At 46.7% G+C, this 25,335-nt stretch overlaps 1 protein-coding gene across 2 annotated transcripts; it reads left to right on the top strand.

Annotated features, from left to right (window-relative positions):
- Nucleotides 1-186: 186 nt before the first annotated feature.
- On the top strand, nt 187-25,132 carry LOC135395357 (solute carrier organic anion transporter family member 4A1-like). 2 transcript variants are annotated; one of them, XM_064626594.1, is made up of 13 exons: nt 187-306; nt 4,093-4,357; nt 6,173-6,417; nt 8,431-8,627; nt 11,418-11,514; nt 13,744-13,865; nt 14,442-14,594; nt 15,490-15,579; nt 17,370-17,559; nt 19,568-19,715; nt 21,186-21,367; nt 23,646-23,710; nt 24,677-25,132. In XM_064626594.1, exons 2-13 carry the CDS (start codon nt 4,103-4,105, stop codon nt 25,039-25,041), a joined length of 2,109 nt encoding a protein of 702 aa, XP_064482664.1. In that variant the 5' UTR covers nt 187-306; nt 4,093-4,102; the 3' UTR covers nt 25,042-25,132. The 2 variants fall into 2 exon arrangements, with proteins under 2 accessions (XP_064482664.1, XP_064482665.1); XM_064626595.1 differs by lacking the exon at nt 23,646-23,710 and having other exon boundaries at nt 24,677-24,848.
- The last annotated feature ends 203 nt before the right edge of the window (nt 25,133-25,335 follow it).

The raw sequence follows: 25,335 nt of genomic DNA, 5'->3' as shown, positions 1-25,335 counted from the left end.
TCAATATAATCGCCATAAACATTTGAAATGAGAATTGCATCAATGCCGTTTTCCGAACAAAAAAAAAAGAGAAAGAAAAACAGAGAGAGAGAGAGAGAGAGAGTGACTGAAATATCATCAGTGACAGCCCTGTTTTGTCTTCGGTCAATCAAAGCTACAAAGTCTAAGGAAGAAGAAGAGGAAGAATGTTTGAGACATCACCATCGCGGTGGTAATCGCTCGAAGTCGGGAGATAACCGGCGGCGTTTCGAACTGGCACTGCGTCGTGATACGGACGGCTAGGACGTGCAGGGACGTTCATATCCGGTATGTTGGCAGTACTAAAATCGGTTAGGGTTGATCGCGTCATACCAGTCATGATGCATCTTAGCTTCAAATGGAAGCGTGATGAACTGGGACATCGTACTACGGGTCACATCTCACAAACTGGACGGATATGCTGCCGTTTAGCAGATAAATATGTCCTTACCTCCCGAAGGACGAATTTTTATCTTCGGGAAGTAAACACATTTCATTGGCTGCAGTATGAAACAGGATAACCAGTGACGAAATCAAAATAACGAGAAAAAGCACGGGATTTTTTTCAATGGAATCTGCTTTATCACCTCAAGACGAAATCCAATATTTACAAAAGTACGACTAAGTGTTCTTCGCCTTACGTACTGTAAACGTATTTTTATTCGCGATGTATTAATTTTCGCGAATCGAAAGTTCAGTCATTTGCGAGATTATTCGCGAGTATTTAATTTCGCGATTCCAGGGCTGTTTCCTTTAGCGGGATAAACATCAAGCTGCGTTCGCGAGTACAGTTTTTCGCTATTTTTTACCGGTCGCGAAATTCGCAAATAAAAATACGTTTACTAATCGGACGTTTGAAGACAGGCGTCGTCCGCTCGCGCCACTTCCTTCCTGGTTCCTGGTTTTCGGGTCTACCCCACACTCTTAGAACTGAACTTCACCACATAGCACGCTCCTAGCCAACCATCATCCCGAATGACAACGTTCTCGCCCCTGATTTGTTGAAAACGGGAGGAGAAGCCTATTTTGTGGCCATTATGCACGGCACAAAATAGGCTCCTCCTCACGTTTTCAGCAAATCTACGGCGAGAACGTTGTCATTCGGGGTGATGGTTGGCTAGGAGCGTGCTATGTGGTGAAGTTCATTTTTAAGAGTGCAGTTCATACCAAGCCAACTTATACGAGGACATACTCACACCACGCCCAACTCTTACCAAGACAACTCGTACCTCACTTAACTGTTTTTTATGGGAAATGTTTTCCTCCTCTTTGTTTGTCTTTCTTGTGGGAAGGGGGTGTTGATTATGGGAGAAGCTTTTTGTGTACCATTCAAATTCCAGTCACGCCGGGAAAGGCCAAATCAGGAAAAAATGTCACCTAATATGTCTTTTACTGAAGGTGCATTACCTTCAGTAAAAGACATATTAGGTGACATTTTTTCCTGATCGTCGCACAGAACACCGAGACACGAATACTCTGAATAGATCAATGGGCTCAATCCGTATGCCAGCCCATTATAACGCTCTTCGCAATGTGCCCATTGGCACGCTTCTCCAGGCGTCGTTTTCGGGACGCGTTGGTGCACCAGGCGCCAGTCAGGGACCAGCAACCGGACAGGGACTAGCAAAAACTAAGGTCATCGAGGGAGAAGCCTCCTATCATAAGAAAATTTAGTGACATCACTGATTGTCTGTTTGCTTCCAATTCGTGCAACCAACCAGACGTACTCGGAAAAATTCAGAAGTATTCCACACCGCGACGAAAATGTGGGACAATTTCGATTTGATTTCATTTCAAAATTCCCTTTTTCCAATGACCATTGTAGTACGGTATAACTATCCTTCAGTGCGCTCCGGTAAATGTCATTTGTAGAATCCTTACATTTCCTTCAGTGTAAGTAAAGGTCTGTGACTTTTTCTTCTCCTGAGATGGCATTTCACGGCGTGGCATGCGCTTTGAGTTTGAAAAGCTAATCCCCAAACAACTCTCTTCCCGCAAAAAAGGAAAAGGAAAGAAAAAGAAGAAAGAAGTTGAGTGTGGTATCAGTTGAGTATGAGGTATGAGTTATTTGTATGAGCTGGGTGGTCGCCCTGCACTCTTAAAAATGAACTTCACTGCAAAACACGCTCCTAGCCAACCATAATCTCTAATGATACCGTTATCTGCCGTGATCTGCTGAAAACGGGAGCCGTACGCCTTTTTTGTGACAATTATGAACAGCATAAGTGTGTCAGAAAAGGCGTACGCCTCCCGTTTTCAACAAATCAGGGCTAGTACTAACTTTTCGATAAAGGGTACGGCACATGAGGATACGCAGGGATTGCAGGCACAGGATTGCCTTTACCCGCCATTTTGTAACCACCGTTAAGCGGGCGCTTGTTGCAAAATCACGCTGTTGTCGTATATAGGCAACATCGTTTGATAGGCCAGGTGAAATTGTACATGTTCCATCACTTGCCGACACTTCGCCGTCAGCACAGAGGTATTATATGAACTTATATTGCGTGTGTAAATTATATGCTTCGTACTCGACATGATAGCCGATTTCTCTGAAACCTGAGCGCATAGCATGGCTGAGTGAGTCTCACCACGTTGTCTCACTCAGCCATGCTATGCGCTCAGGTTTCAGAGAAATCGGCTATCATGTCTCAGTCTCACAACGATGTGAGACTGTGAGACAACGTGGTGAGACTCACTCAGCCATGTTGCGAGCGGCCAGCAGTACGACGCCCCATTTGCAAACCATTGTGTTTTACTTGCCGCATATTTGAGGTTGAAAAGACGTCACAGAATGATATAGCATTGTTTACAAATGTCGCTAATCTTGAGGGGAGATATTTTTTGTAGCGCGTGATCAGGACCAATCTCACTGCGAGAGCCGAGCACGAATAGTTGTCACGTCGCCCAAAGTGAAACTCCGCAACCATAGGCGCCGACTGCGGGGGTGCGCGGGGGCCCTTGCCCCCCCCCTCCCGGAACATGAACTAGGGGGGGCGCCGCCTCCCCCGGGAAGTCCCGCTAAGATCACATTAATGAAACGAAGCAGTCGAAAAGGTACCAGCAGCTGCCAGTGAGGTGTAACGGTAGGATCTTCGGAACGCATACCCGTTGGGAGCGGCTTCAACTCCCGCTGCTCCATTTCATTGACCATATTCGTTATATATATTGCGCGCATTTCGGGTCAAACACCGAGGATTCAATGCATTTTGTTCCTTTTGCACTCAGTTTTCAAAGGCGTAATGTCTTCAGTTGTGCACATGTTCACTGTTTACGTTGTCTCTGTTTTTTCTTTCTTTTTGTTTTGTTTTTTCTGTTCTTCCTTCCTCTTATTTCTATACCAGTTCTGCATACATCATAGGATACCGCCAGAGTGTGTGATTCTTCAGCTTTAGTTTTGCGTTCTTCATTTTTCTTTTCCTTTTCTTTCATTCTTTTTGTTTTCTTTTGCTTCCTTCTTTTCTTTCACTTGTTTGTCTTCCCCCTTGCACTTTTTTTTTTAATAACAAGCCGACATCCATCTGGCTTACCTTTCCTTTCTTTCTTAATAAACATATCCCCCCCCCGCCAGAGTACATACTTCGCGGTGCGCCCTTGCCCCCCCCCCCCCCTGGAAAATGAAAACTCTCCGCCTCTGTCCGCAACGAAATCATCACAAAGGTTGTGGTATATCCGTAATCTTTGGGATGTCAGGAACATGTGTACGAAATATCTCGGTACAAAACTGCGCAGATTTTACTCAAACAAATTATTACGAAGCGAGCGCTTCGCCTCTGTGAAGCGAGAGGGCGCTGGAAGCAACACACTGCTGACATCATCCGGCAAGGGAGAAATGCTTGGAAGCAGACGACAATGCTGGGTGACGTCACGGAATCCTCCTCTGGACGAACCGCCGTAGTATGGAGCGGTTTGCCATTGTCATCAGTTACGAATTAATTACTCGCGCAAAGTGAATGCGAATGTTGTATTCGGTATCGAGGGGGTGGTTCGTGTTCGGTATGATGCTTACCATTTCTTTTCTTTTTTTTTTTCGAATCCTTGCGAAGTCTCTCTTTAACGATGCAAAACGCTCTATAGCTCCCGACGTATGGCCATGGTAGCGCTGCAAAGACCAACGGCACCTCCAAATAAGCCGCCTGTGGTGGTTCAGCAACCCGAGCAAGCCCCGCTGCCTCCACCGGGACTACTGCCTCAAGCCCCGGGACCCGATGGGAAACAGAAGGTCGAAGGCCAGATATACATTGACAAGTGCGGCTGCTTCGGTTATCGGCCCGCATATCTGCAGGGCTTCGTGACGCCCAAATGGATTCTCTTCAACCTCAGCTGGGGTCTCTTCACGCTGGTTCGCTCATAACAATTTTTGACAGCACTGCTAGCTAACAGTCCAACTCATTTGCACGGTATCTGTGTACGGTTTTGCTTTATACCTGAGGGAGTCCCAACCTTAAATGTTACGTGCCTGATATGCTGACCTCGAGACAATCAGCAAAGTCGGGATTGTGGTTACAAACGTGGTTGCATTGTGGTTATAAACGCTGCAGACAGTTTGATAATTTGTGTAACGTGTTCACTTTTATCGGATTGGATGAATGTAACGTACTTTTGTTGTATCGATATCATCATATGGCTGTCCAAGTTCTACAGAAAATTAGGTTCAATACTTGCGCATAGACTATACATCTCGCGGGCCGATGAGTAGCGCCCCTAGCGGATCGTGCGGACAGTCTTCTCATAATGTTCCCCGATTATGACATGGTCGTTATAATCCAACAGGTCGTGGCCCGGACGAGCCGGAGTGTTGCCAGACTACCAGAACTATGCCGAAACTTTGCATTTTGCAACAAACGCATATCCATAAAGCAGTAACCTGCCATCGTCACAATGCAGCCATGAAAAGTTCCCAAATATGTGCGACTCGTCCACTTGCTTTCATCGTGAAAATTTAGAAAAGCGCTGATATTGTATTAGATGGGTAATGACCCTGCCGCTGTCCCGCACCTCCATACTAACTGCAGTTAAGAGGCAAAGCACCCTTAGACCAATACACCCTTATTACACCCTTAACACACTAACGTAGATGTGCACCTAATTCGCACCCATCTATGAGAGGATCGGCCTCGAAGGGGTGTAATATGAGTGTGAGCTGGGTGTCTATATTGCAAAATACACCTCTCTTACGCTAACATATACGCTCTTAGAAATGAACTTCACCGCACAGTACGCTCATAGCCAACCATAATATCGAATGATATCGTTCTCTGCCCTGATTTGTTGAAAACTGGAGGCGCACGCCTTTTTTGTGACACTTATGCTGTTCATAATTGGCACAAAAAAGGCGTACGTCTTCCGTTTTAAACAACTAAGGGCAGAGAATGATATCATTCGAGATGATGGTTGGCTAGGCGCGTGGTATGCGGTGAAGTTCATTTCTAAGAGTGTAAGCGTAAAAAGATTTAGTGTGCAGGGTGCTCGAATTCCTAATTTAATTCTGACATAACGGAAACTGCAGGACACCGCGGGCGGTGGCACCTTCTAACGGACGCAGTAGGGATGTCTTATGTCAGTGCTCTCGTCACGTGGACGAATAATTCTTAGTAACGACTTTGGACAGCGGTGCAACGCGAACCTGAAGCAATCAGTAACCAGTGTCAGCGAGACATCCCCTCCTGAAATTAATACGTACCTGAAATGAACGCACCGGCTTTTGTGAATGAGGGCGGCTTAATAACATAACGTGGGTGGACGCGCTCGCTTGCTGGTCCCACGGCAGCCTTTTCGAACCCACCGAGGTAGTCAGCAATGGGTGGCATGGTCCGCACCGTTATTTATGTTAGTTACGACTTGTGCTCATAGATATATCTGATGACCTAGCCTCCAAAAACAGAACTTCACCGCATAGCACTCTGTACGTCAACCATTGCCACGAATGATAGGACTATCTCTTGTGATTGGAAGAAAGAGGGGCGTACGCCTTTTTGTGGCAATTTAGATATATGAAATTGCCGCAAAAAGGTGTACGCCTCCCTCTCTCTCTTCGCATCAGAAGCGATAACCCTATCATTCGTGGCAATAAATGCCGCACAGCGTGCTATGCGGCGAAGTTCTGTTTTTAGAGTGTATACCACGAGCTATGAAATTGACGCTTTGACGCTTCTAGAGCTTCATCGTGAATGGATGCTTATCCGTGGTACTTCCGACCCTTGAGCGACGTTTCCAGCTGACCAGCTTCGAAAGTGGAATGATCATCAGCGCCTACAACGTCGTCAATTGCTTGTGTGTTGTGCCCATTTCGTACCTTGGGAGTAGCCGAAGCAAACCACTGTTCACTGCAGCTGGCCTCCTCCTCATCGCCGGTGGCTCCATAATCTTTTCCTCGCCTTACTTCTTGGCAGAGCCTTACACGTGAGTACACGCCTTTGGGTCCAGGGATAAACCGGCGAACGGTATACGATCATCAAATTCTGCACACTCCAAAAACAGAACCATTGCCACGAATTATTAGGTTATCGATTCTGATTACTATGAAGAGAGCGTATGTCTTTCTGTGTCAACTTAGATGCATGATAATTGACACAAAATGGCGTATGTCCCCTCTTTCTTCGAAGCAGAAGCGTTAAGCCTATCATTGGTGGCAATGGTTGGCACAAAGCGTGCTATGCGGGGAAGTTCTGTGTTTAAGGTGCAGGAAGACTCCTCCACACTCTTAAAATAGCACAGAAGTCATTTTGGACACCCTGCTTTCTTCGTATAAAACTGTTAAGTAGGCGAGTAAGATGCACCGTGCGAAGTAATTCACACCACAGAGTCATAATTATCGCAGAAATTGAATTTAAAGTACGCCGCAAAAAACGACCGTGCGCAACGGCGGTGGAGAGTAGTACCAGCCTGTGATCTGCCTGGAACCTCGCGCTGACGCTACAAGGATCGCGCTCTCTGACTAGTTCAGAGAAATGTTGTCTGCTACTCCGCTGTCGTCTGCTACTCGGCTGTTCAGGGTTCTGAAAAAGCATTGCTATTGGCTCGGCCATGATTCGGCCGCTCCTTCTATCCCCAATTCTCCAGGAGAACTGGCAAAACTGGTTTACGGCGGCAAAGGGACAAGGCGCTGACCCCCACTGACCGGCGAGTTCTCCTTGTAACGTCATCAGTGACGTGGCATCATACCTTCACCTCCTCGTTATACCCGGAGTGGCGAATTAAGGGTGAACGCGCGGAGCCATGTGAGCTTTTTCACTGGGAAACAAATTGCACACATCAAAACCTTTCGCGCTACTCGGTAAACTGACACACACATTCTCATCAGACGTCTTAATCTGAATTTTTTTTGGATGGCCCTCTGTACTCCTTTAAAACAGAACTTGACCGCATAGCAAATTTTCAGCAACCATTGCCACCAATGATAAGCTTATCGGCTCATCGCTTCAGCTTCGAAGAAAGAGGGAGCCGTACGTGTTTTTGTGGTAATATGGATATATGAAAATTGCCATAAAGAGGCGTACTCCCCCTTTGCCTTCTACTCACTAACGCACATAACCCTATCATTCGTGGCAATTGTTGGAGCACAGCGTGCTTTGCGGTGAAGTGCTGTTTCTAGAGTGGATAAACCGTTCGCTCTTGGCTGCTCCACAAATAATAAAGGCCTAAACGCATGGAGCGTTTTTCCGACGTTTTCAGGACGCGGGCGCGCTCTGCGTGCGTTTGACCTCGGAAAAACGAGCTTTTCAACGCGCGCGAAGGGTGTACGCCGGAATCAGTCGACTACAGATATTCGCGCGTGTCTGGTCGCGTTTTCCGGGAAGTAGACAGAACGGTGGCCACCGTGCGGAAGACGAGGTTGCGTATGAGTAGCTCGCACAAATTTTTGGGCCTTATCCATCACACTAAATTTACGTGAACATTTTAATGATATCTGGAATGAATGAACGCAGGAACCGCAGAAAAGAAGAGCATCGGCACGTTCTAACAGATATTTGTGGTCGACGAATATAGCAACAGTGGCGCGCGTCACTCGTTCCGTGCGCGTCCCATGCATTTCGGGTAGTCGCCTCGCTGGCGTTTCTTCGCCGCGTGTGCAAGGCCACGGCGTGCGCGTGACGTTTTGACGCTGAGAAAACGTCCAATGCGGCAAGAGTCGCGGTTACACAAATGCGACGGCAACTCTTAGTAACCACCATCCCGAATGGCATCGTTCTGCCCCCGTCATTTGACGTCATTTGTTTACTGACAAGGAGAGGTCTATTATGAAATGCATAAGTGTCGCAAAAAGGGCGTACGCCTCCCGTTTTCAACGAGTCAGGGCAGATAACGATATCATTCGAGATGATGGCTAGCTAGGAGCGTGCTATGCGGTGAAGTTCATTTTTAAGAGTGTAGGTAGCACTATAGCTCTGCCTCTGAGGACACACTTTTCTTCAGGTTTGGAACCGAACGGCGTGACAGCTGTCCTGCCGACAACACCACGTCCGATTGCATCGGCAGCAGCGTTCGAAATTGGCGGTATGTCCTAATGTTGGGTCACATGATGAATGGTGCAGGAGTGATACCATTACACACCCTTGGCATCGCGTACCTGGATGAAAACGTCCCCATGCAAATGACTTCGACTTACGTCGGTATGTATAAACCTGTCTCTGCTTAAGTCTTGCACTACATGTGCATTCGGGTGCAACTGGCTATACCATGGTCGTGAGTTGTAATATCAGAAGTATTCGTTCGAAGCGGAACCATCCTGCTTGTAATTACCAAAAATGTGCAGTGCATTGGACGGGTACGGCTATTGTTTCTGGCAGAGAGTTGTTCACCGTGCTTCATCTCGAATGACATCGTTTGCTCCCATGATCTGTTGAAAACGGGAAGCGTACGCCTTTTTGTGACACTGTTATGATATTTGTCACAAAAAGGCGCGCACCCTGCTCTTTCCACATTGAAGTTCACGATAAACGACAGGAAGACTGAGGAGCTATCCCATCGGGAAAAAATAGCCGAACATCATGCTTTTCGGAGCCTCCAGAGCATAGAGCCCGACGACCTTTTGAGCGCCTCCAAGCACGACGAAAAGAGGCTGCTAAACCCAGCCCACAGAGGGATAGGAGAAAAAGTGTCAGTTCTTGGAATTGGGAAGGGGAAAGCATGATTCCAGTGGCAGCCGGATGCGATAAGCCATCCCTGTCTTATCTCTTCCTAATATCCCTGTGTGTGTTGAGCATATAGCAACCTCCTTTCGTCGGGCTGACAACGAAGACGCGCAAAGACTCGTGCAGCGCTATGCCCTTTACGCTCCAAAAACCACAGTATCCTGCTATTTTTTCCCGATGGGATAGCTCCTCAATATCCGTGTTAGTTATCATGAACTTCAGTAAATTCGACACGCGCTTCACATTGGCGGAGCAAAAAAGTGACCCTTAATAGGCAAATTTTCGAGTTCAGTTCGTAAAAATTGAAATAATAAAAAAGTTATATGGCATTCACATTGGGAGGTGGCAAAAACCAAGTAGGAACAATTTCAGTTGCCCGCATGGTTCATGGTGGCGTAGTTTTTTTTTTTATTATAATTCAATGACACGTTTTCTGGGTCACCTTGTACAATGGCGGACGGGTAGTGGCTTACCAGCGTGTGTACGAAGCAGGACACAGGCTCGTTCTCCAGTGCGTTCCAGCCCATTGCTTTGCCCTGAAGAATGGACGGAATGACAGCGCTGCAAAAACAGCCGTCTCATCTAGGAGACTGAGGAGTATTGCACTCCTGAGAAGAGACCGTCGTTCCATTCTTCGACGACACCCTCCCGCAAATGGACCACTGACATTCTCTCCACAGCTATGCTTAACGGAGTTGATCCAACACTCGCTTTCCGGATGTCACGAAATACCTCTCGTCAAGACGGTGCGTTAATAGACCATTTTACAAAAGCAAGCGCCACCTGTATGTATTGTCATAAAGCAGGAGAGCTACCTACGGAGGTAGTCCCTTTGGACAGCGCCACCTGTGGCACGTTAAGGCTCACGGGAACTAAGCGCGCCTTGGAGCATTGAGAGACTGCCAGAGGCGGAAGCAGAAGAACAGCAGTGTCGCTGAAAGTTCCCATGCTGCATTGCGCCGCGCGCTTGGTGGCGCGCGCATCTTTGTAAAATCGTCTGTGCATCGGATGCGACGCAATGTGGCTTTGCCAATCTCAGTGGCGTTACCGCCTGAGATAAGTTGGCTCGCAAAGATTCCGTCATCATGGTGACCTGGAAGATCCACATCCTTCTCCATTTCGCGCACTACCGACTTTTCAGAACCACTCGCCCTCTCGCTATATGTCAAAATTGTTCGGTCCATGGCTAGTACGACGAAACAAACGAAACGAAAACAATAATGGTTCCGATCCACGCGTTTCATGGATCGGGAACCATCGGGAGTGGCACAGCATCGAGTATCCGCACGAGCGACATTATCGGGCGAGATGTCCGCGGTGTTACTTATTAGTAGGGAGTGACTTTTTCGGGTTAAACCCGATTCCGCCCGGTTATCCCCCCCCCTCCCGGGACTGACCTCCGACCAAATCGGGCTAAACCCGATTTCTCCCCGAATTCCAGTCACTATGAAATCTTCAAGTGACGTTTCCACTGAAGACGAACAAAGGTCGCCACGTCTAACACATGTAAGAATGGGAAGGGAGTTGCCTCAAGACAGAAGCCGCCGATATTTCGAACAGAGACTGTTCTTCTTCTCGCCCAGAAGAAGAACAGTCTCTGTTCGAAATATCCGCGGCTTCTGTCCTGAGGCAACTCCCTTCCTACATCTCTACCAGTTCGCTGGATTTCTACCCATCTACATGTAAGAATGGGTAACTTACGTTCCCAGCAATACACCCATGTGTGTCAAAAGTGTCTATGCCTTCGAGGATTACCACTGGAAGGTCACGATTCCGCAAATAGGAAAAAGAAGAGAAACAAAAACACGCGATAGCACCAGAAGGCACAATTATCGCCCGATTTCTCCCGGAATTACAGATTTAAAAATATCGCACGATTTTTACCCCGGAATCTGAAAAAGTCAATCCCCTCCCTACTTATTAGTTAGTTATTTAATACGCTACTCAATTACTTTTTTGCCCCGTACTCAGTAACTTAGACATCTTTTTGAATATCTTGTACAGTGCTGGACAAAAGTTTACGGAACACGCTCAGGCGCGTTCCTTCCTCAGAGCGACGCGCTAGCAGCGAATGACACTGTACGGACTTACAGACATGTGCCTAGGTAACCCCGTCACCTGTTTGCAAATCCGAACGGTACCATCCGCTGTTAGCGTGTCACTCTGAGGAAGGAATGCGCCTGAGCGTGTTCCGTAAATTTTTGTCCAGCATTGTACAATGCTGACGCATGCTATAGACCTCAAAGTGGAAGCCATTCCACCACGCAGGCATATATTTGGCCATGGGTGTCCTGGGTCCTGCGTTTGGATTTTTTGTTGCCGGAACTTCTTTGTCCTATTACGAGGATCTCTCTGGTACAACCAGGTAAGTTGACTGACATGGGACGGGTCCTGGGCAAGGTCCAGGTTCGAATTCTTGTACAGTGAAATAATCTACTTTCCACCAATCGCATGAGGGCGAAAATGTTTTCTGACAATCACTTCTAAGACGACTGGTCCGTATAGGAAGGCTATGCTCTAATGAAACCCCTTATGAAAAAAACTATTGACGGTCTATAAAAACTCTGTTGACAAATGTCAATGAGAGTATAAAGAAACACGGTAGATTGTCTATAGAAATTCTATTGACTTCCTATTCCAAATTGGCCACCATGTATGTATTGAGAAGTGTCAATAGACATTATGCAATAGAGACTCCATACAAAGATGCTAAAAAGCCGTTTAGGCAGCTGCCATTCGCTACACCCTGGCATGCAAGACATTTCTCCATTGTTTTGATCATCAGACATCACATTTTCTGTTTCTCTACATTTGTTTCCGGCACTTCCCGTATCGAACAATAAGCACGGCAGCTGAAAAACGAGACAGAGAAATATAGAGACAACCAAGAAGTCCAAAATGCTCACTGCAAAAGGCTAAGAAAATTCTTTCCAGGACCACTAGTACAAGCAGTACTGCTCCGCGACTTCGAAAGGTACTGGCATTCCCTTCTTATTAGAAAACAGGTACTATATAATGTTTTTTCCCGCAAGCTTTTGCAAATTCGAGAGTCCTGCTCGCCTATTACTCATAAAGAAGGGTGAGCTGTCTATGTCTAATTCGATTACGCACAAAAACAACGGTCAAGCGAGGAATTGGCGAGTATTAACTCTCAATCAACGTAACGTCTGTGTTTCTTAGTCTGTAACACGTACCGGTACGTGACACAGGAAGACAGAATGACATTTGTCAGAAGCAAAGGGCGATCCTGTGTAAGATCCCCCCCCCCCCCAAATATGATGACTGCCCCTATGTTACATGCGACAGAAATGCACGATTGTAGCACTGCTTAAGTTCGGCTTTCGATGGACCTAACCAATGTCTCAACGAAAGGCAATAAGAAACAGAGACGTTAGGTTGATTGGGAGTTAATACTCCCAACAATTTGGCTTGTATGTTGTTTGGGTGCATAATGGAATTGGACTTTACACGGCTCACCCTTCTTTTCGAGTCAGAGGTGAGCAAGACTCTGAAATTAGCGGAAGCGCACGAGACGGGGTATAGCTTCGCCAATGATCCTTGTGGTTACCGTGGTACAGGGAGCATCCCAATGAAGACTATTCAGGGATGCTCGCATGTTATCGGTGGTGGGTAGTTACTTAACTACCCAAATCCCAGAACAAAAGGGCTCACACATTCTCTCCCTCTCCTGTGCCACCATCATCTCTCTCCTCCCTCTTTCACCCTCCCCTGGGTGCACCGAGCCGCCACTCCAGAGCAGGCTGACCGCACCTTCCCCCTACATCACCATCCCCTCTCGCGTGGCAAATAATATTCATGGGTGCACCGAGCCGCCACTCCAGAGCAAGCTGACAGCACCTTCCCCCCTACATCATCCCCCTTTGCGTGGCAAATAATACGTAGTACCCGTTTTCTCTTAGGAAGGGCAGTACTGGGAAGAATTTTCATAACCTTAAGAAGTGACTTTTTCGGACATGTTGGTTCCCTCTATATGTCTCTCACTATATTTTTCTCTGTTTGGTTTTTAAGCTTCTGTAAACAATGTGCGCTCATGGTGCGTTATGGGAAGTGCAGGAAACGAACAAAGTCTTACGAAATGTCTTAGTAACGAAACGAAAAGTAGTCGAAATGTCTTACTCCAACGGACTCCCGTTCACCGTGGAGGGTACGTCCTGAAAGTGATCTGCGGCTACGCTGCATTGTGGAACGTGCAATAAAACAAAGTAAGAGTAACTAGATAGCTGTAGCTTTTGTGTTTTGCATCACACACACACAAGATAAGCCATGCCAGGGCGTAGTGAATGGCAGTTGCCGAACCCGCTTTATGGTATTTTTGTATGGAGTCTCTATCGCATAATGTCTATTGACACTTCTCAATACATACACGGTGGCCAATTTGGAACAGGGTGTCAATAGAATTTGTATTGCCCATGTATATACAATAGTACATACATAGAAAATCAAGATGAAAGACATAAACATTTTATGTACAGAAGTCAACAAACTGATAAATGCAATAGGATGTCAATATAATACATATACTTAAGATAAAGAGTCAATACGGAGTCAATGTTCATTTTTGTATGGGTCGCAGGCAAGGCCTAACTTCAAGGAGCTCTGTGTGGGTCGGAGCGTGGTGGACGGGTTTCTTATTCGGAGGGTTCTTGGCGCTCTTCTTTGCTCTACCCCTAGCAGCCTTTCCGAGAAGAACACCCGGTGAGTGCTTCTTTGTAACCGCCTGCAAACCTTTGTGTCGAGATTGACCTGGAAAAAGACAGCTTCAATGTCTTCGCATGAAGAAGTGGGTGGTAGTCTCTAGAGTCACTAAATAGGGAACAGAGTAGCGACAATGAGGCACGCTGGCGAGCCAGGTCGCCATCTTGGGTCCGGCGCGGCTGCGTCGCCTAGCAACGGGACACCAATCTCCCCCTTCTCCGCCGGAAAACAGCACGCAGGCGAGCGGGCGAGCCAGCTCGTAAATCAGGAAACCGGTTTTGGATGGAGGGGGACTCAACATGGACGACGCGTTCTTGGAAGGAGAAACCACGTGACACAACCGGCCCAATCGCGGACACCGAACGGCGGCTCCGGCGCGGAAAAAAAATGCGCGATACTCTGTACCCGTATTTAGTGGCTCTAGTACTCCCTTTAAGTGGTGGGTGGTAAGGGGATACTTGCGAAGCGACACACGACACTGCTTCTGCTTGTCTGAAATCCTGTGCCATGAGTGCATGTTGCGTGTGAACTATGTAGTTTTATGTCGTGCCACAATGACCGTGTGTCTGGTCCCAGACTACGACAAATGTCAGGAGGAGCGGAAAAAGGAAAAACAATCGACTCTGCTTTCCGGGTATGGCAGAAACATCGGGATGCTACCGAAAGATATTCTGGCTTTGCTGAAGAACCGCACATTCGTATTCTTATCGTTAGCCGCAGCCACGGAGGGTAAGTTCACACTCCAAGACTCAAACTGTGTCTGTGTCGTCCCTCTGTTGTTCCCCATAAGCTACACTTATTATGACTGACACATCCAGTTATCGCTAACACCAGTTATCCACACTCTAAAAACAGAACTTCACCGCATAGCATGCTGTGCGCCAACCAGTGCCACGAATGATAGGATTATCGCTTCTGATTGGAAGACAGAGGGGGGGGGGGGGGTGTACGCCTTTCTGCGGCAATTTTCAAATATCTAAATTGCCACAAAAAGGCGTACGCCCAACTCTCTCTTCGAATCAGAAGCGATAACCCTATCATTCGTGGCAATGGTTGGCGCACAGCGTGCTATGCGGTGATGTTCTGTTTTTAGAGTGCAGTTATTACGGTTTTTTTAGGCACTAGCAGGGGGCTCTCTTCACTGCATAGCACGCAATATGCCAATCATCATCGCGGATGATATCGCTGTGTCTCCCGATAAGCTGAGAAAGTGGGCGCGCACCTTTTTATGTATCAACATTCCATCCAATCGGAGGGTAAAACGATACTATGTATTTTGAAGGTTGGCCTAGATCGATTCATGTGACGCAGAGCACTTCCTTGATAGTGCCTAACAATCCCCTCACTGACACCGGCTGTTTATGTGTCACCACAAGTAACAAAGGAAGTGCCAAGTACCGACGGATGTTCGATTTTCTACCCTTCTAAAAAGGTAACAAGGGTAATATTGGGGTCATTCATTGCAACACGCAAGCACAACAGCCACTATACACAGGTAACATTCTCAGGCAATGCACAATCAGGCTAACAAATTTTTCGACACTTTTGTTTTTACCAGTCTCGTTTCTTAAATATGTGCTGTCAAGAGAATTATTCGCTTCTGATGCCTGATGTGCTTTCTCAGCTATGATGACATCGTCTTTGACGCACTTCGTGACTAAGTACTACCAGTCTCAGTTCGCAATGACTCCTGCCAGGGCAGCTGCGATTATCGGTACGTCTTTACAAGTTCTTTTTTTTTTCTTCTTGTATTTCCAACTTGAACTATACCGTTGCACAGAGCCTTCGCGAGGCGAGTTTGCGCCTGGGGCAGGGCAAATCTGAAGCACCCCCACACACACACCTCTTCCGTTGCCGCCAGAATGTCTGTAAACAAAGAACAGAAAAGGCGCATTTGTACTACCGATACCGTAAATTCAAATTCTCCTCAGCCGCGCTCTATACAGTCCAACTAACTTACCAGGGCTTGCCGTTCGGCGCAATCTCTGGCGAGGGCGCTCTCGCACCCCCGTCGTTGCAATAACCGCACTTCCTGCTGAAAAGCTCAGCACATTTCCCTACAAAAAAGGCGGGCCTCTAGAAAAGATCTGTACGAGCCTATCGAAAAGGGGCTACGTTCACAAAGGCAAACTTTTTCGATCAACATCTGACGGCCTACTTCGTGTCAGCAGCACGCACTCCCACCAACTGAGCATCTCCGTCCGTGCTCAATTTCATGATGTGGAAATTTCGTTACAATACCGCTCAAAAGTGCTTATTTCATTTTTTTCATTTTATTTCATTTCGTTTTTTTTTACGCGTGTGTACAGAGCTCGATGCGCTTGAGGAAAGATGACCATAAATAAGTACGCAACATGCACCTGGATTCCAGAGGATGTGGGTTTGAGTCCTGCAGCCTGCAACCTTTTCAGTTACTTCCTTCTTTCACAAAAAGAGGCTCTCATCGGGATGCCCGAGGACACCAACGCTATGAGACTTTCGCTGTGCGACCAATTTGTGCCAAATGTCCCGTTGGGGGGGAGAAGGTTTTTCGCGGTCTTAGGGAAATTTGAAACTTGGCTACGAAAACGACCATATGAAACAGACTGCATTTCATGTGTGTCAAGTATATACAGGGTGTCCCAGAAAACGTGTAATTGAATTATAATAAAAAAGTACGCCATATAGAATCATGCGGTCAACGGCATGTGTTCTTACTAGGTCTTTGCCACTTCCTGATGTGCATGTCATGTAACCCAAGTTTAATTTTGCAAATGTTTGCGGACTGTACTCTGAAATTTGCCAAGTGAAGGTCACTCTATTACTCCACCAATGTGGAGAGCGTGCCAAATTTACTGAAATTAATGATAATTGACAGAAATATTGAGGAGTTATGGTGTCGAGAAAAATAAACGAAAATCATGCTCTACGGAGCTCGCAGAGGTTAGCGCGCGAGGACTTTTTCAGGGAAATCATTATCAGTCCGACGAAAGGAGGTTGGAAGCCCAGTCCACACCGGCATGGTAGAAAGAGATAACACAGACATAGCTTATCGCGTCTGGCTTTTGCTGGGACGTTACCTTCCCTCTCCCAATTTCAGGAACTGTGGGCTGGGTTTCCAACCTCCTTTCGTCAGACTGACAGCGATTGCGCTCAAAAAGTCCTCGCGCGTTATACTAAAGTGCCCCGAGAAGCATGATGTTCGGCTATTTCTCCCGCTTGGATAGGTCCTGAATATCACTGTCAATTATCATGAATTTGAGTAAATTCGGCACGCTCGTCATGTTGTTGGGGTAAAAAAGTGACATTTACTTGGCAAATTTCCGAGTTCACTTCGCAAAAATTTTCATAATTGAACTTAGATTGCATGACATGTACATCATGAGATGGCAAAAACCCAGTAAGGACAAATGCCGTCGACCGCATAATTCTAGGTGGCGTAGTTTTTTAAATAGAATTCAATGACACGTTTTCTGGGACACCCTGTATATAGGTGCACTCTTAATAGATGTTCAACAATTTCAGGTGTGATTGCCATTCCTAGCGGCTGTGGCGGCACCTTCCTCGGCGGTGCAGTGGTCAGCAAGTTTAACCTCAGGACGCGTCCTATGATACGTCTGTGTTGCATTGCATGCACTGCGGCATGGATGTCAATCCTCGTTTTCGTTCTGCACTGCCCGACACCTGAGTTCGCTATCAACCAAGATGTAGAAGGGTATCAAGTATTCTTAGCGATCGGTCGTCTGCTGCGGCACTTGGATTATTTGACGCTTGGTCGTTCGTTCGTGCGTGCGTGCGTGTGCGCGCGCTTTTTTTTTTTTCGTGGCTTCAACCAGCCGGCCGAGGCGGTTCTCTGAATAACGTTGCGTATGGGTTATATACTTCTGCTGATAGCCTGGGCAGATCGCCCATGACGATCCGGAGCTTGGTGCTACTCTCTTAAAAATGAACTTCACCGCATAACGCGCTCTTAGCCAACCACCACCTCGAATGATATCGTTATCTGCCCCGATTTGTTGAAAACGAGAGGCGTACGCCTTTTTTGTGATACTTACGCTGTTCATAATGGTTACAAAAAGGCGTATGCCTTTCCTACACTCTAAAAACAGAACTTGCCGCATACACTCTAAAAACTGAACTTCACCGCATAGCACGCTCTGCGCCAACCATTGCCACGAATGATAGGGTTATCGCTTCCGATTCGAGGAGAGAGAGGGGGCGTACGCCTTTTTGTGTCAATTTGGATGCATGATAATTGACACAAAAAGGCGTACGCCTCCCTCTCTCCTTCAAATCAGAAGCAATAACCCTATCATTCGTTACAATGGTTGGCGCAGAGCGTGCTATGCGGTGAAGTTCAGTTTTTAGAGTGTAGAACGCTGTGCGCCAACCATTGCCAAGAATAATGAGGTTATCTCTTCGGATTCCAAGAAAAAGGTGGGCGTCCGCCTTTTTGTGGCAATTTGGATATATGATTATTGCCACAAAAAGGCGTACGCGCACCTCTCTCTTCGAATCTGAAGCGATAACCCTATCATTCTTGGCAATGGTTTGCGCACAGCATGCTATGCAGTGAAGTTCTGTCTTTAGAGTGTAAGCGTTTACGTAGTCGAATCCTTTTATTTTAGATGCAGTGTTACGCGCATACACTGTAGTTTTGCCGCCGTTCCCGGGGTGTAATGTGTACTTGGTGGTGACTGCGACACAGTGTTTCCCGGATTTTTTTCTGTTTTAATTTTCTAAAAAGAACTATGAGAAAGAGTATTGGAGACCCACACTCTCAGAACAGATCTTCACCGCATAGCACGTTATGTGCCAAACACTGCCATGAACGCTTCCGCTTTGAAGAGAGGGCGGAGCGTGCACCTTTTTGTAGTACACCTGTAGTATAGTGTTGTACACCTTATCATATATGCAAACTGCAATAAAAAGCGTACGCCTCCCTCGATTCTCGAATCAGAAGATTTAACCCTGTCATTCGTGGCTTTGGTTGTCGGACAACGTGTTATGCGGTGAAGTTCTGTTCTGAGAGTGGAGGCTATCGAAGGGATAAACTTTCTGAGATTGCAGCTCTGCTGCTTCAGAGTATGCCTTTAAGGTTGGGTATACAGTGAGTACATGTATATGAGTACAGGCAGGGGCCGATTCTGGATTTTTCTGAGGAGGGGGTCCAGCCATGGACAGCATGCAGGACACGCGATCTAGGGCCAATTAAACACTATGTGAAGACAGAAATTGAGGAGAGGAATTACACTGTTAAAACAGAACTTCACCACATAGCACGCTCCTAGCCAACCATCATACCCAATGATGTCATTCTGTGTCATGATTTGTTCAAAACAGGGGGGAGGCGCCTATCTGGGACAAGATAATCTGTCCCAGATAGGCGCCTCCTCCCATTTTCACCAAATCAATGCACATAATGATATCTTTCGGAATGATGGTACGCTAGGAGCGTGCAATGTGGTGAAGTTCTGTTTTAACAGTGTGGGGCATCCGGACACATCCTCTCGATCCGCCCCTGGGTACAGGCCGCTGAGCAGCGCTGCTTCTTTGCTGAGAAGTGCAAATGACCACTGTAAAATGGCCACCATTATCAGGTTTCAGTGTTACTGTAATAGCTTCGCCTTCCATGGGTGAAATTTCTTTATATCCTCCAGGGAAGTAAGAGGAGAATTCAAATACAGTATGTAATTCGTGCTCTAAAACAACTTCTGCCTCAGGGACGCCCGCTTCGCATTTCCGTGCAACACAGAGTGCGATTGCAAGACTGATATCCTCAACCCCATCTGTTCCGTAGACAATGTTGTGCACTTCTCGCCGTGTTACGCCGGCTGTCGTGTACAAGAAGTCCTGGAAATGGGGGCTACTGTAAGTAGTGATGAACTTTACAGGAACGGTGAACAGTATATTAGTGATGATTCTATCCTATAGAATAGTATACATAACATACTCGGGGTAAAGAACACTTCCTTTCTCAAAGTGCACCAGCGCGTAGCCATCTTGGAATTGCACGATGATGCCTCGATGCCGACGATGTCTATAGCGAGGAAGGAAAAAGCGTACACACAAAACACGCGCAGTGAAGAGCGGCCACATACCAGAGCTATTCTTTTAATATTCTTCTTGCTTGTCAGCGTACTTTAAGTCTGTTACCTCGACACGTCTCCCTGATGTACGTTTTTATTACACACACACCACCACCACCAGCGCGTACACTCTTAAAAATGAACTTCACCACATAGCACGCTCCTAGCCAACCATCATCCCGAATGACAACGTTCTCGCCCTAGATTTGTTGAAAACGGGAGGCGGAGCCTATTTTGTGCCATTATGCACGGCACAGAATAGGCTCCGCCTCCCGTTTTCAACAAATCAGGGACGAGAACGTTGTCAGTCAGGGTGATGGTTGGCTAGGAGCGTGCTATGTGGTGAAGTTCATTTCTAAGAGTGTAGGCCATCTTGGAATTGCACCATGATGCCTTGATGCCGACGATGACGATGAAGGAAAAAGCGGACACACAAAACACGCGCCCCTCACCACAGCTTCCCCTCACCACAACTTCCGGTGCCTCGAAGACTTCCGGTCCTTCCCCGACTAAGGACGCTCGGAACCAGCCGCCATGCAGAATTATATCTTTCGCTTCTCTGATTTGTTGAAAACGGGAGGCGTACGCCTTTTTGTGGCAGTTTGAATGGCCACAAAAAGGCGTATACGACCCTCTTTCTCCTCACATCAGAAGCGATAACTGTAACAATCGGCACAGTAGTTGGGGCAGAGCCTGTTTGCTGTAAAACCAGATGTCGTTTTGACACCAAACCGAAAGCTGTGAAAGCACGCTTCTTAGCTTATGGCTTCTTCCACTGTAGAACAATATAGCTTATTTCCGAGAGGAAGTTCCGACGGGGACGGTTCTCTCTCTCTCTCTCTCTCTCCAGCACCCCTCCTGCGCATTGGGTTCACCCCAATAATAAGTATGCCAGCGCAGAAACCACACCCTAAAAACAGAACTTCACTGCATGGCACGCTGCGCGCAAATTATTGCGACGGACGATAGGATTATCGCTTCTGATTCGAGTAGAGAGGGGGCGTACGCCTTTTTGTGGCAATTTTGATATACGATAATTGCCACAAGAAGGCGAACACCTTCCCCTCTCCTCGAATCATAAGCAATAACCCTATCATTCTGTGCTATGCGGTGAAATTCTGTTTTTAGAGTCTATTGCCCACATTTTCCTCAGGGGCTAGGATTACATACGTCCATGTAGCTTCAAATAATCCTCATAGCTTGTGGTCGGTGTGTGCACCACAAGGTATTTAGTGAAAATATTTTCTCACAGACTTACAGAAATTGCAGTTGCATCGACTCATCCAAGACAGGCGAGAACGGCACAGAGGTGCAAGCCATTCGGCAGAAGTGCCCGACCAAGTGCAACTTGGTGGTGCTTGTCAGTGTAGCCATCTTCGTCTGTGTCTTCTTTACCCTGTTCAATGCGCCACCTGCCGTCACAGCGACGATGAGGTACGGACCAATGCTGATCAGTCAACACGTATCGAGGAATATTACTTGGTTAATCCTGCGAGTTCGTCACATATGCCATGAGATTGCGTTATCGTCATGAGATAATAGCAGACTTGTGCCCGTTACTCGAAAGAAGTAATTGATTACGTTACTTCTACGCAAAAAGGAATTGATTACTGTTACCAATTACTCGACTCCAAATGTAATTGAGTAACGAGTAAAAAACTAACGCGTTACTCCGGTCGTTACTCTGCATTCAGGTAAATTATACCCGTCTTTGTGTTCCTCAGAAAGGGGAAAAAAAAAAAAAGTTCACCAGCGGGACAGCTGAAAAAAGACAGCTGCCCGAAAAGTAATCAACTACTGAGTAATCGATTACTCCAAAAAGTAATTGGCTACTCAAACAATTACCCAAAAAAGTAATTCATTACTAGTAACGCGTTAGGCACAAGTCTGGATAATAGTGAGTTTTCGTATAACCTATACGTTGTCGCCCTTGCGTACGTAAGGCATAGCGTTGGTGTTTCTGCGCACGCGCAAAACATCACGCAGAGCCACCATGCTATCCCCTAGATATACGCAAAGGCGATACGATGCATTCTAAAGCTCACTAAGTTCGATTAGGTTTACGCCTGAGGCCTGCACGTGTCTTACGTACGTTCAGCGCCCGTATTTCTGCTTTCACTAGGTAATATGTGAGAACGAAGTGCCCATTTCAGTAACACACTCGGCTGGCCGATCCAATATTCTATAGGTACTGCTCCAAAATGGTTCCCATTTCCTTCAGCTGGACTGGACGTTGTAATACCGTGACTCGCAGTGAACAATGGCCGAGCAGGACACTTCGCACTACGCCCTTAGTTGTCGATGTGCCATAAAAACTCAAATCGTCATCGCGATAATCATGAACACTTCGCATTGCTCCTGGAGTCAGATCAGTGACGTCATCAGCGGACACGAGGGTGTACACCTCTCCCTCGCGCTCTTGCGCAATTATTTGTTATTAGTTGCAAACCTGCTCCAAGGTATATCTAAACCTGGTAGCGTGAACAAGCGAAAATACCAAATCAGACCCATCGGCAAAGCTACCAGCAAGAGGCGCGAGCGATACTGGGTGTTGGTATAGTAGAGGTACGATCGTAAACAGAAAAACTTTAGAACATGGGCATGGCTTGTGTGTGTACTAATAGGTTATACATAATTTCAATGTAGAAAAAAACGTTATGTTGCCCCATTCATGCACATATACGAAATCATCTACAACCCGAGTACATTTCCGTGTCCTGCTCCCGCATGTGTCACAGTGGGCGTGTTTATCCGTGCCGTGTGTCCGTGCATTGTAATTCGGAGTTCATACACTTTTTGGGTTAAACAGGAAGCGACGTTCATATCTCGGAGCTATAGACCAAGAATTACACGCGTGAACAGATAAATACAATGCATCCCCTGTTGCTGGCACTGCGAAAAAAAATTTCGTCATGGGACAAGCGGCCATGATAGCGTGAGTGTTAGCAGGAATCAGATCTGCACCAACGATGCCACGTTTTGTTGCAACGTACCTATAATGGCCACTCATTGAATAAATGCAAACGTCTAATCACTATGTGTATGTATAGCTCTAGGTGAGAAATAGACCTTAAGTGAACCTTCCTAATTTCTGTGTGGTCATCACGATGCCCTTCAGTTTGGAGTTGTCTAAATCTGTGATGTATTTCGAATTGATGTGTTTAATTAAACCTGATATGATTTATTTTTCTGTATTTTCGTCTGGTGTTGTTGCCTGGGTGAGGAAAAGGGAATACAACGCAAACAAAAAGTGCGCGAATGTAAACGTGCCATGGCTAATTGTGCACTACTTATTATTCATAGTGCTGACGTAATTTCTGACGTCATTTATTTACAATCATAGTAGTCCGCGCAACGGATGGATGGCGCTGACCGTCTCTATAATGGCGTCATTCTGAAGACACGTGGGCCTATGGGAGTTGCGCTACCTGTCTAGATATACCTTGCCTGCTCCATTAATCCTTGCTCTGGTAGGTAAGGAGCAGATGGGCGGTAAATGCCCAGCACGATCTTTGCACTCACCTTATCTCAGGTTTCCTTGCCTTACCTTACCTTACTTGAATGTCCGTGAGGTGAAGACGTCCTCACCCTCATCTACCCGCGCGAAGATGCCGCTTCTGTTCAGGAGTTTCCTTTCGCAAATTCTCCCGCAATGTCGCACATTCACTGAATTGCTAGATATGTGTCACATATGAGAGACGCTTGTCTGCAGGGCGGTTCATCAGACGGAACGTGCAACTGCGTTGGCTGTTAAGTGGATGAGCATACGATTCTTCGGTAAGTGCGTGAATACAAGATGAAAGAGTATAGGCTAGTACTTTTGGAAATCACATTCAATTCGCCGTGAAAAGCTGAGGTCGTAGTGCTCAGTTCAACAGCAGAAATACTTGTGATACACATAGGGCAACGTCACCTAGATACAGAGGGCCTGCTTATTGCCTCCTCTCCCTCCTTCGCTACGTGGGCGTATAAATCTAAATTCACGTGCGATTCGCCGTTCTGCCAGTTCAAGAACTCGCAAATGATTGCAGCTAACTTGGAACCTGTAGACCTGAATCTTGAATCTGTCGACAAAACAACGACAACTTTATGGCGAGATGATGAATGGGGAGTTTCATCGCGAGGGGCGATACTCTACCTCATTGCTGTAGACAAAAAAGTGCAGCACACTTTCCACAAAAACCGTTTCGAGAAAGATATGTGAAAAGTTTTGCGCTTTTTTTTAAAAGATTTCTCATTTAGTCGACGGGGACGTTCAATCACTACTCGACGGTGGTGCAAAACACCGAAAAACATTCGCCGTGTAAATTTTCTTGCATTCGATTTTAACCGAGAAACACCGAATGATGAAATTCCAGGAACGATGACAGAAATAAATTGCTGCATATGTCCAGCAAGTTGTCGATGCAGATCGGAAAACCATACAGAAATACGGTGGTTGTGAAAAATGCCATTTTATTTTTTCGTTGGCGGTGAAACGCCACCGGAGCGAACAACGCCATGTTGAATGCACGTCGTGCGGAAATTACATTGTGATTTCTATTTGCCGACAACTGTCGGGTAAACCATGTACACGCCTGAAGAACATCGAAAACCGCCGATTTCGTGAAAATCAATAAACACCGAAAACCGTACGCCGAATCCGCCGAAAAATATAAACCGTAAACGCGGAACCCTAGGTATAACCCGTGGACGTGCCATTGATCATTCGTCTCGACCGTCGTTTCTGATTCGTTGTCGCAGGTACCATACCTGCCCCCCTGATCATCGGTGCTGCCATCGACCAATCGTGCGTCGTCTGGCAGCACATTTGTGATCGACGCGGGTCTTGCGTTTACTACGACAACATGTCCTTGTCACACAGCATGTTGCTGACGCTGCTGCCCATAAAGACGTTCACCGTTATATTGTACGTGTGCGCCTACAGGACGTACAAGGATCCTCTGCTCCTGCACGAAGAGAAGGCCGGTGATAAAGCCGTCGACACTATGGGCGACGCGGTGCCTCAGTTCAAGGCCATAGACACGGCTGATGTCAAGCAAGCGATTCAACCAGTACTTGAAGCTAAACCTACAGTCCAGCAACCTTTGCCGGTCGCTAATAATTAGGCTACGTCAAATTATCTCAATGTGTCATGTGGCTTTGATACAGCGACAGAAGTAGCTACGTAATATGTGAAAAGTAAAAAGCATCTCTTGATCCCTGGTTTGTTGATGGTTTCTGGAGGAAGTACACAAATGATGACGATAGATAATGACAATTCATGTCGTGAGATGTCGCAAGTAACTTGCATCTTGCCACCAAGTTCCTAGCTTCCTCGGCCGTGATCGTTATATCCACCGGCACCTCTTGTACGTGTGCCTAATCGCTCGTGAATCGCCAACAGCCACTGCGTAGTAGGA

The sequence above is a fragment of the Ornithodoros turicata genome, chromosome 5 (assembly GCF_037126465.1).
Source record: "Ornithodoros turicata isolate Travis chromosome 5, ASM3712646v1, whole genome shotgun sequence".
NCBI lineage: Eukaryota > Metazoa > Arthropoda > Arachnida > Ixodida > Argasidae > Ornithodoros > Ornithodoros turicata.
Note: the sequence above shows the minus strand (reverse complement) of the source record. Positions and strands in the feature narration are given on the sequence as shown.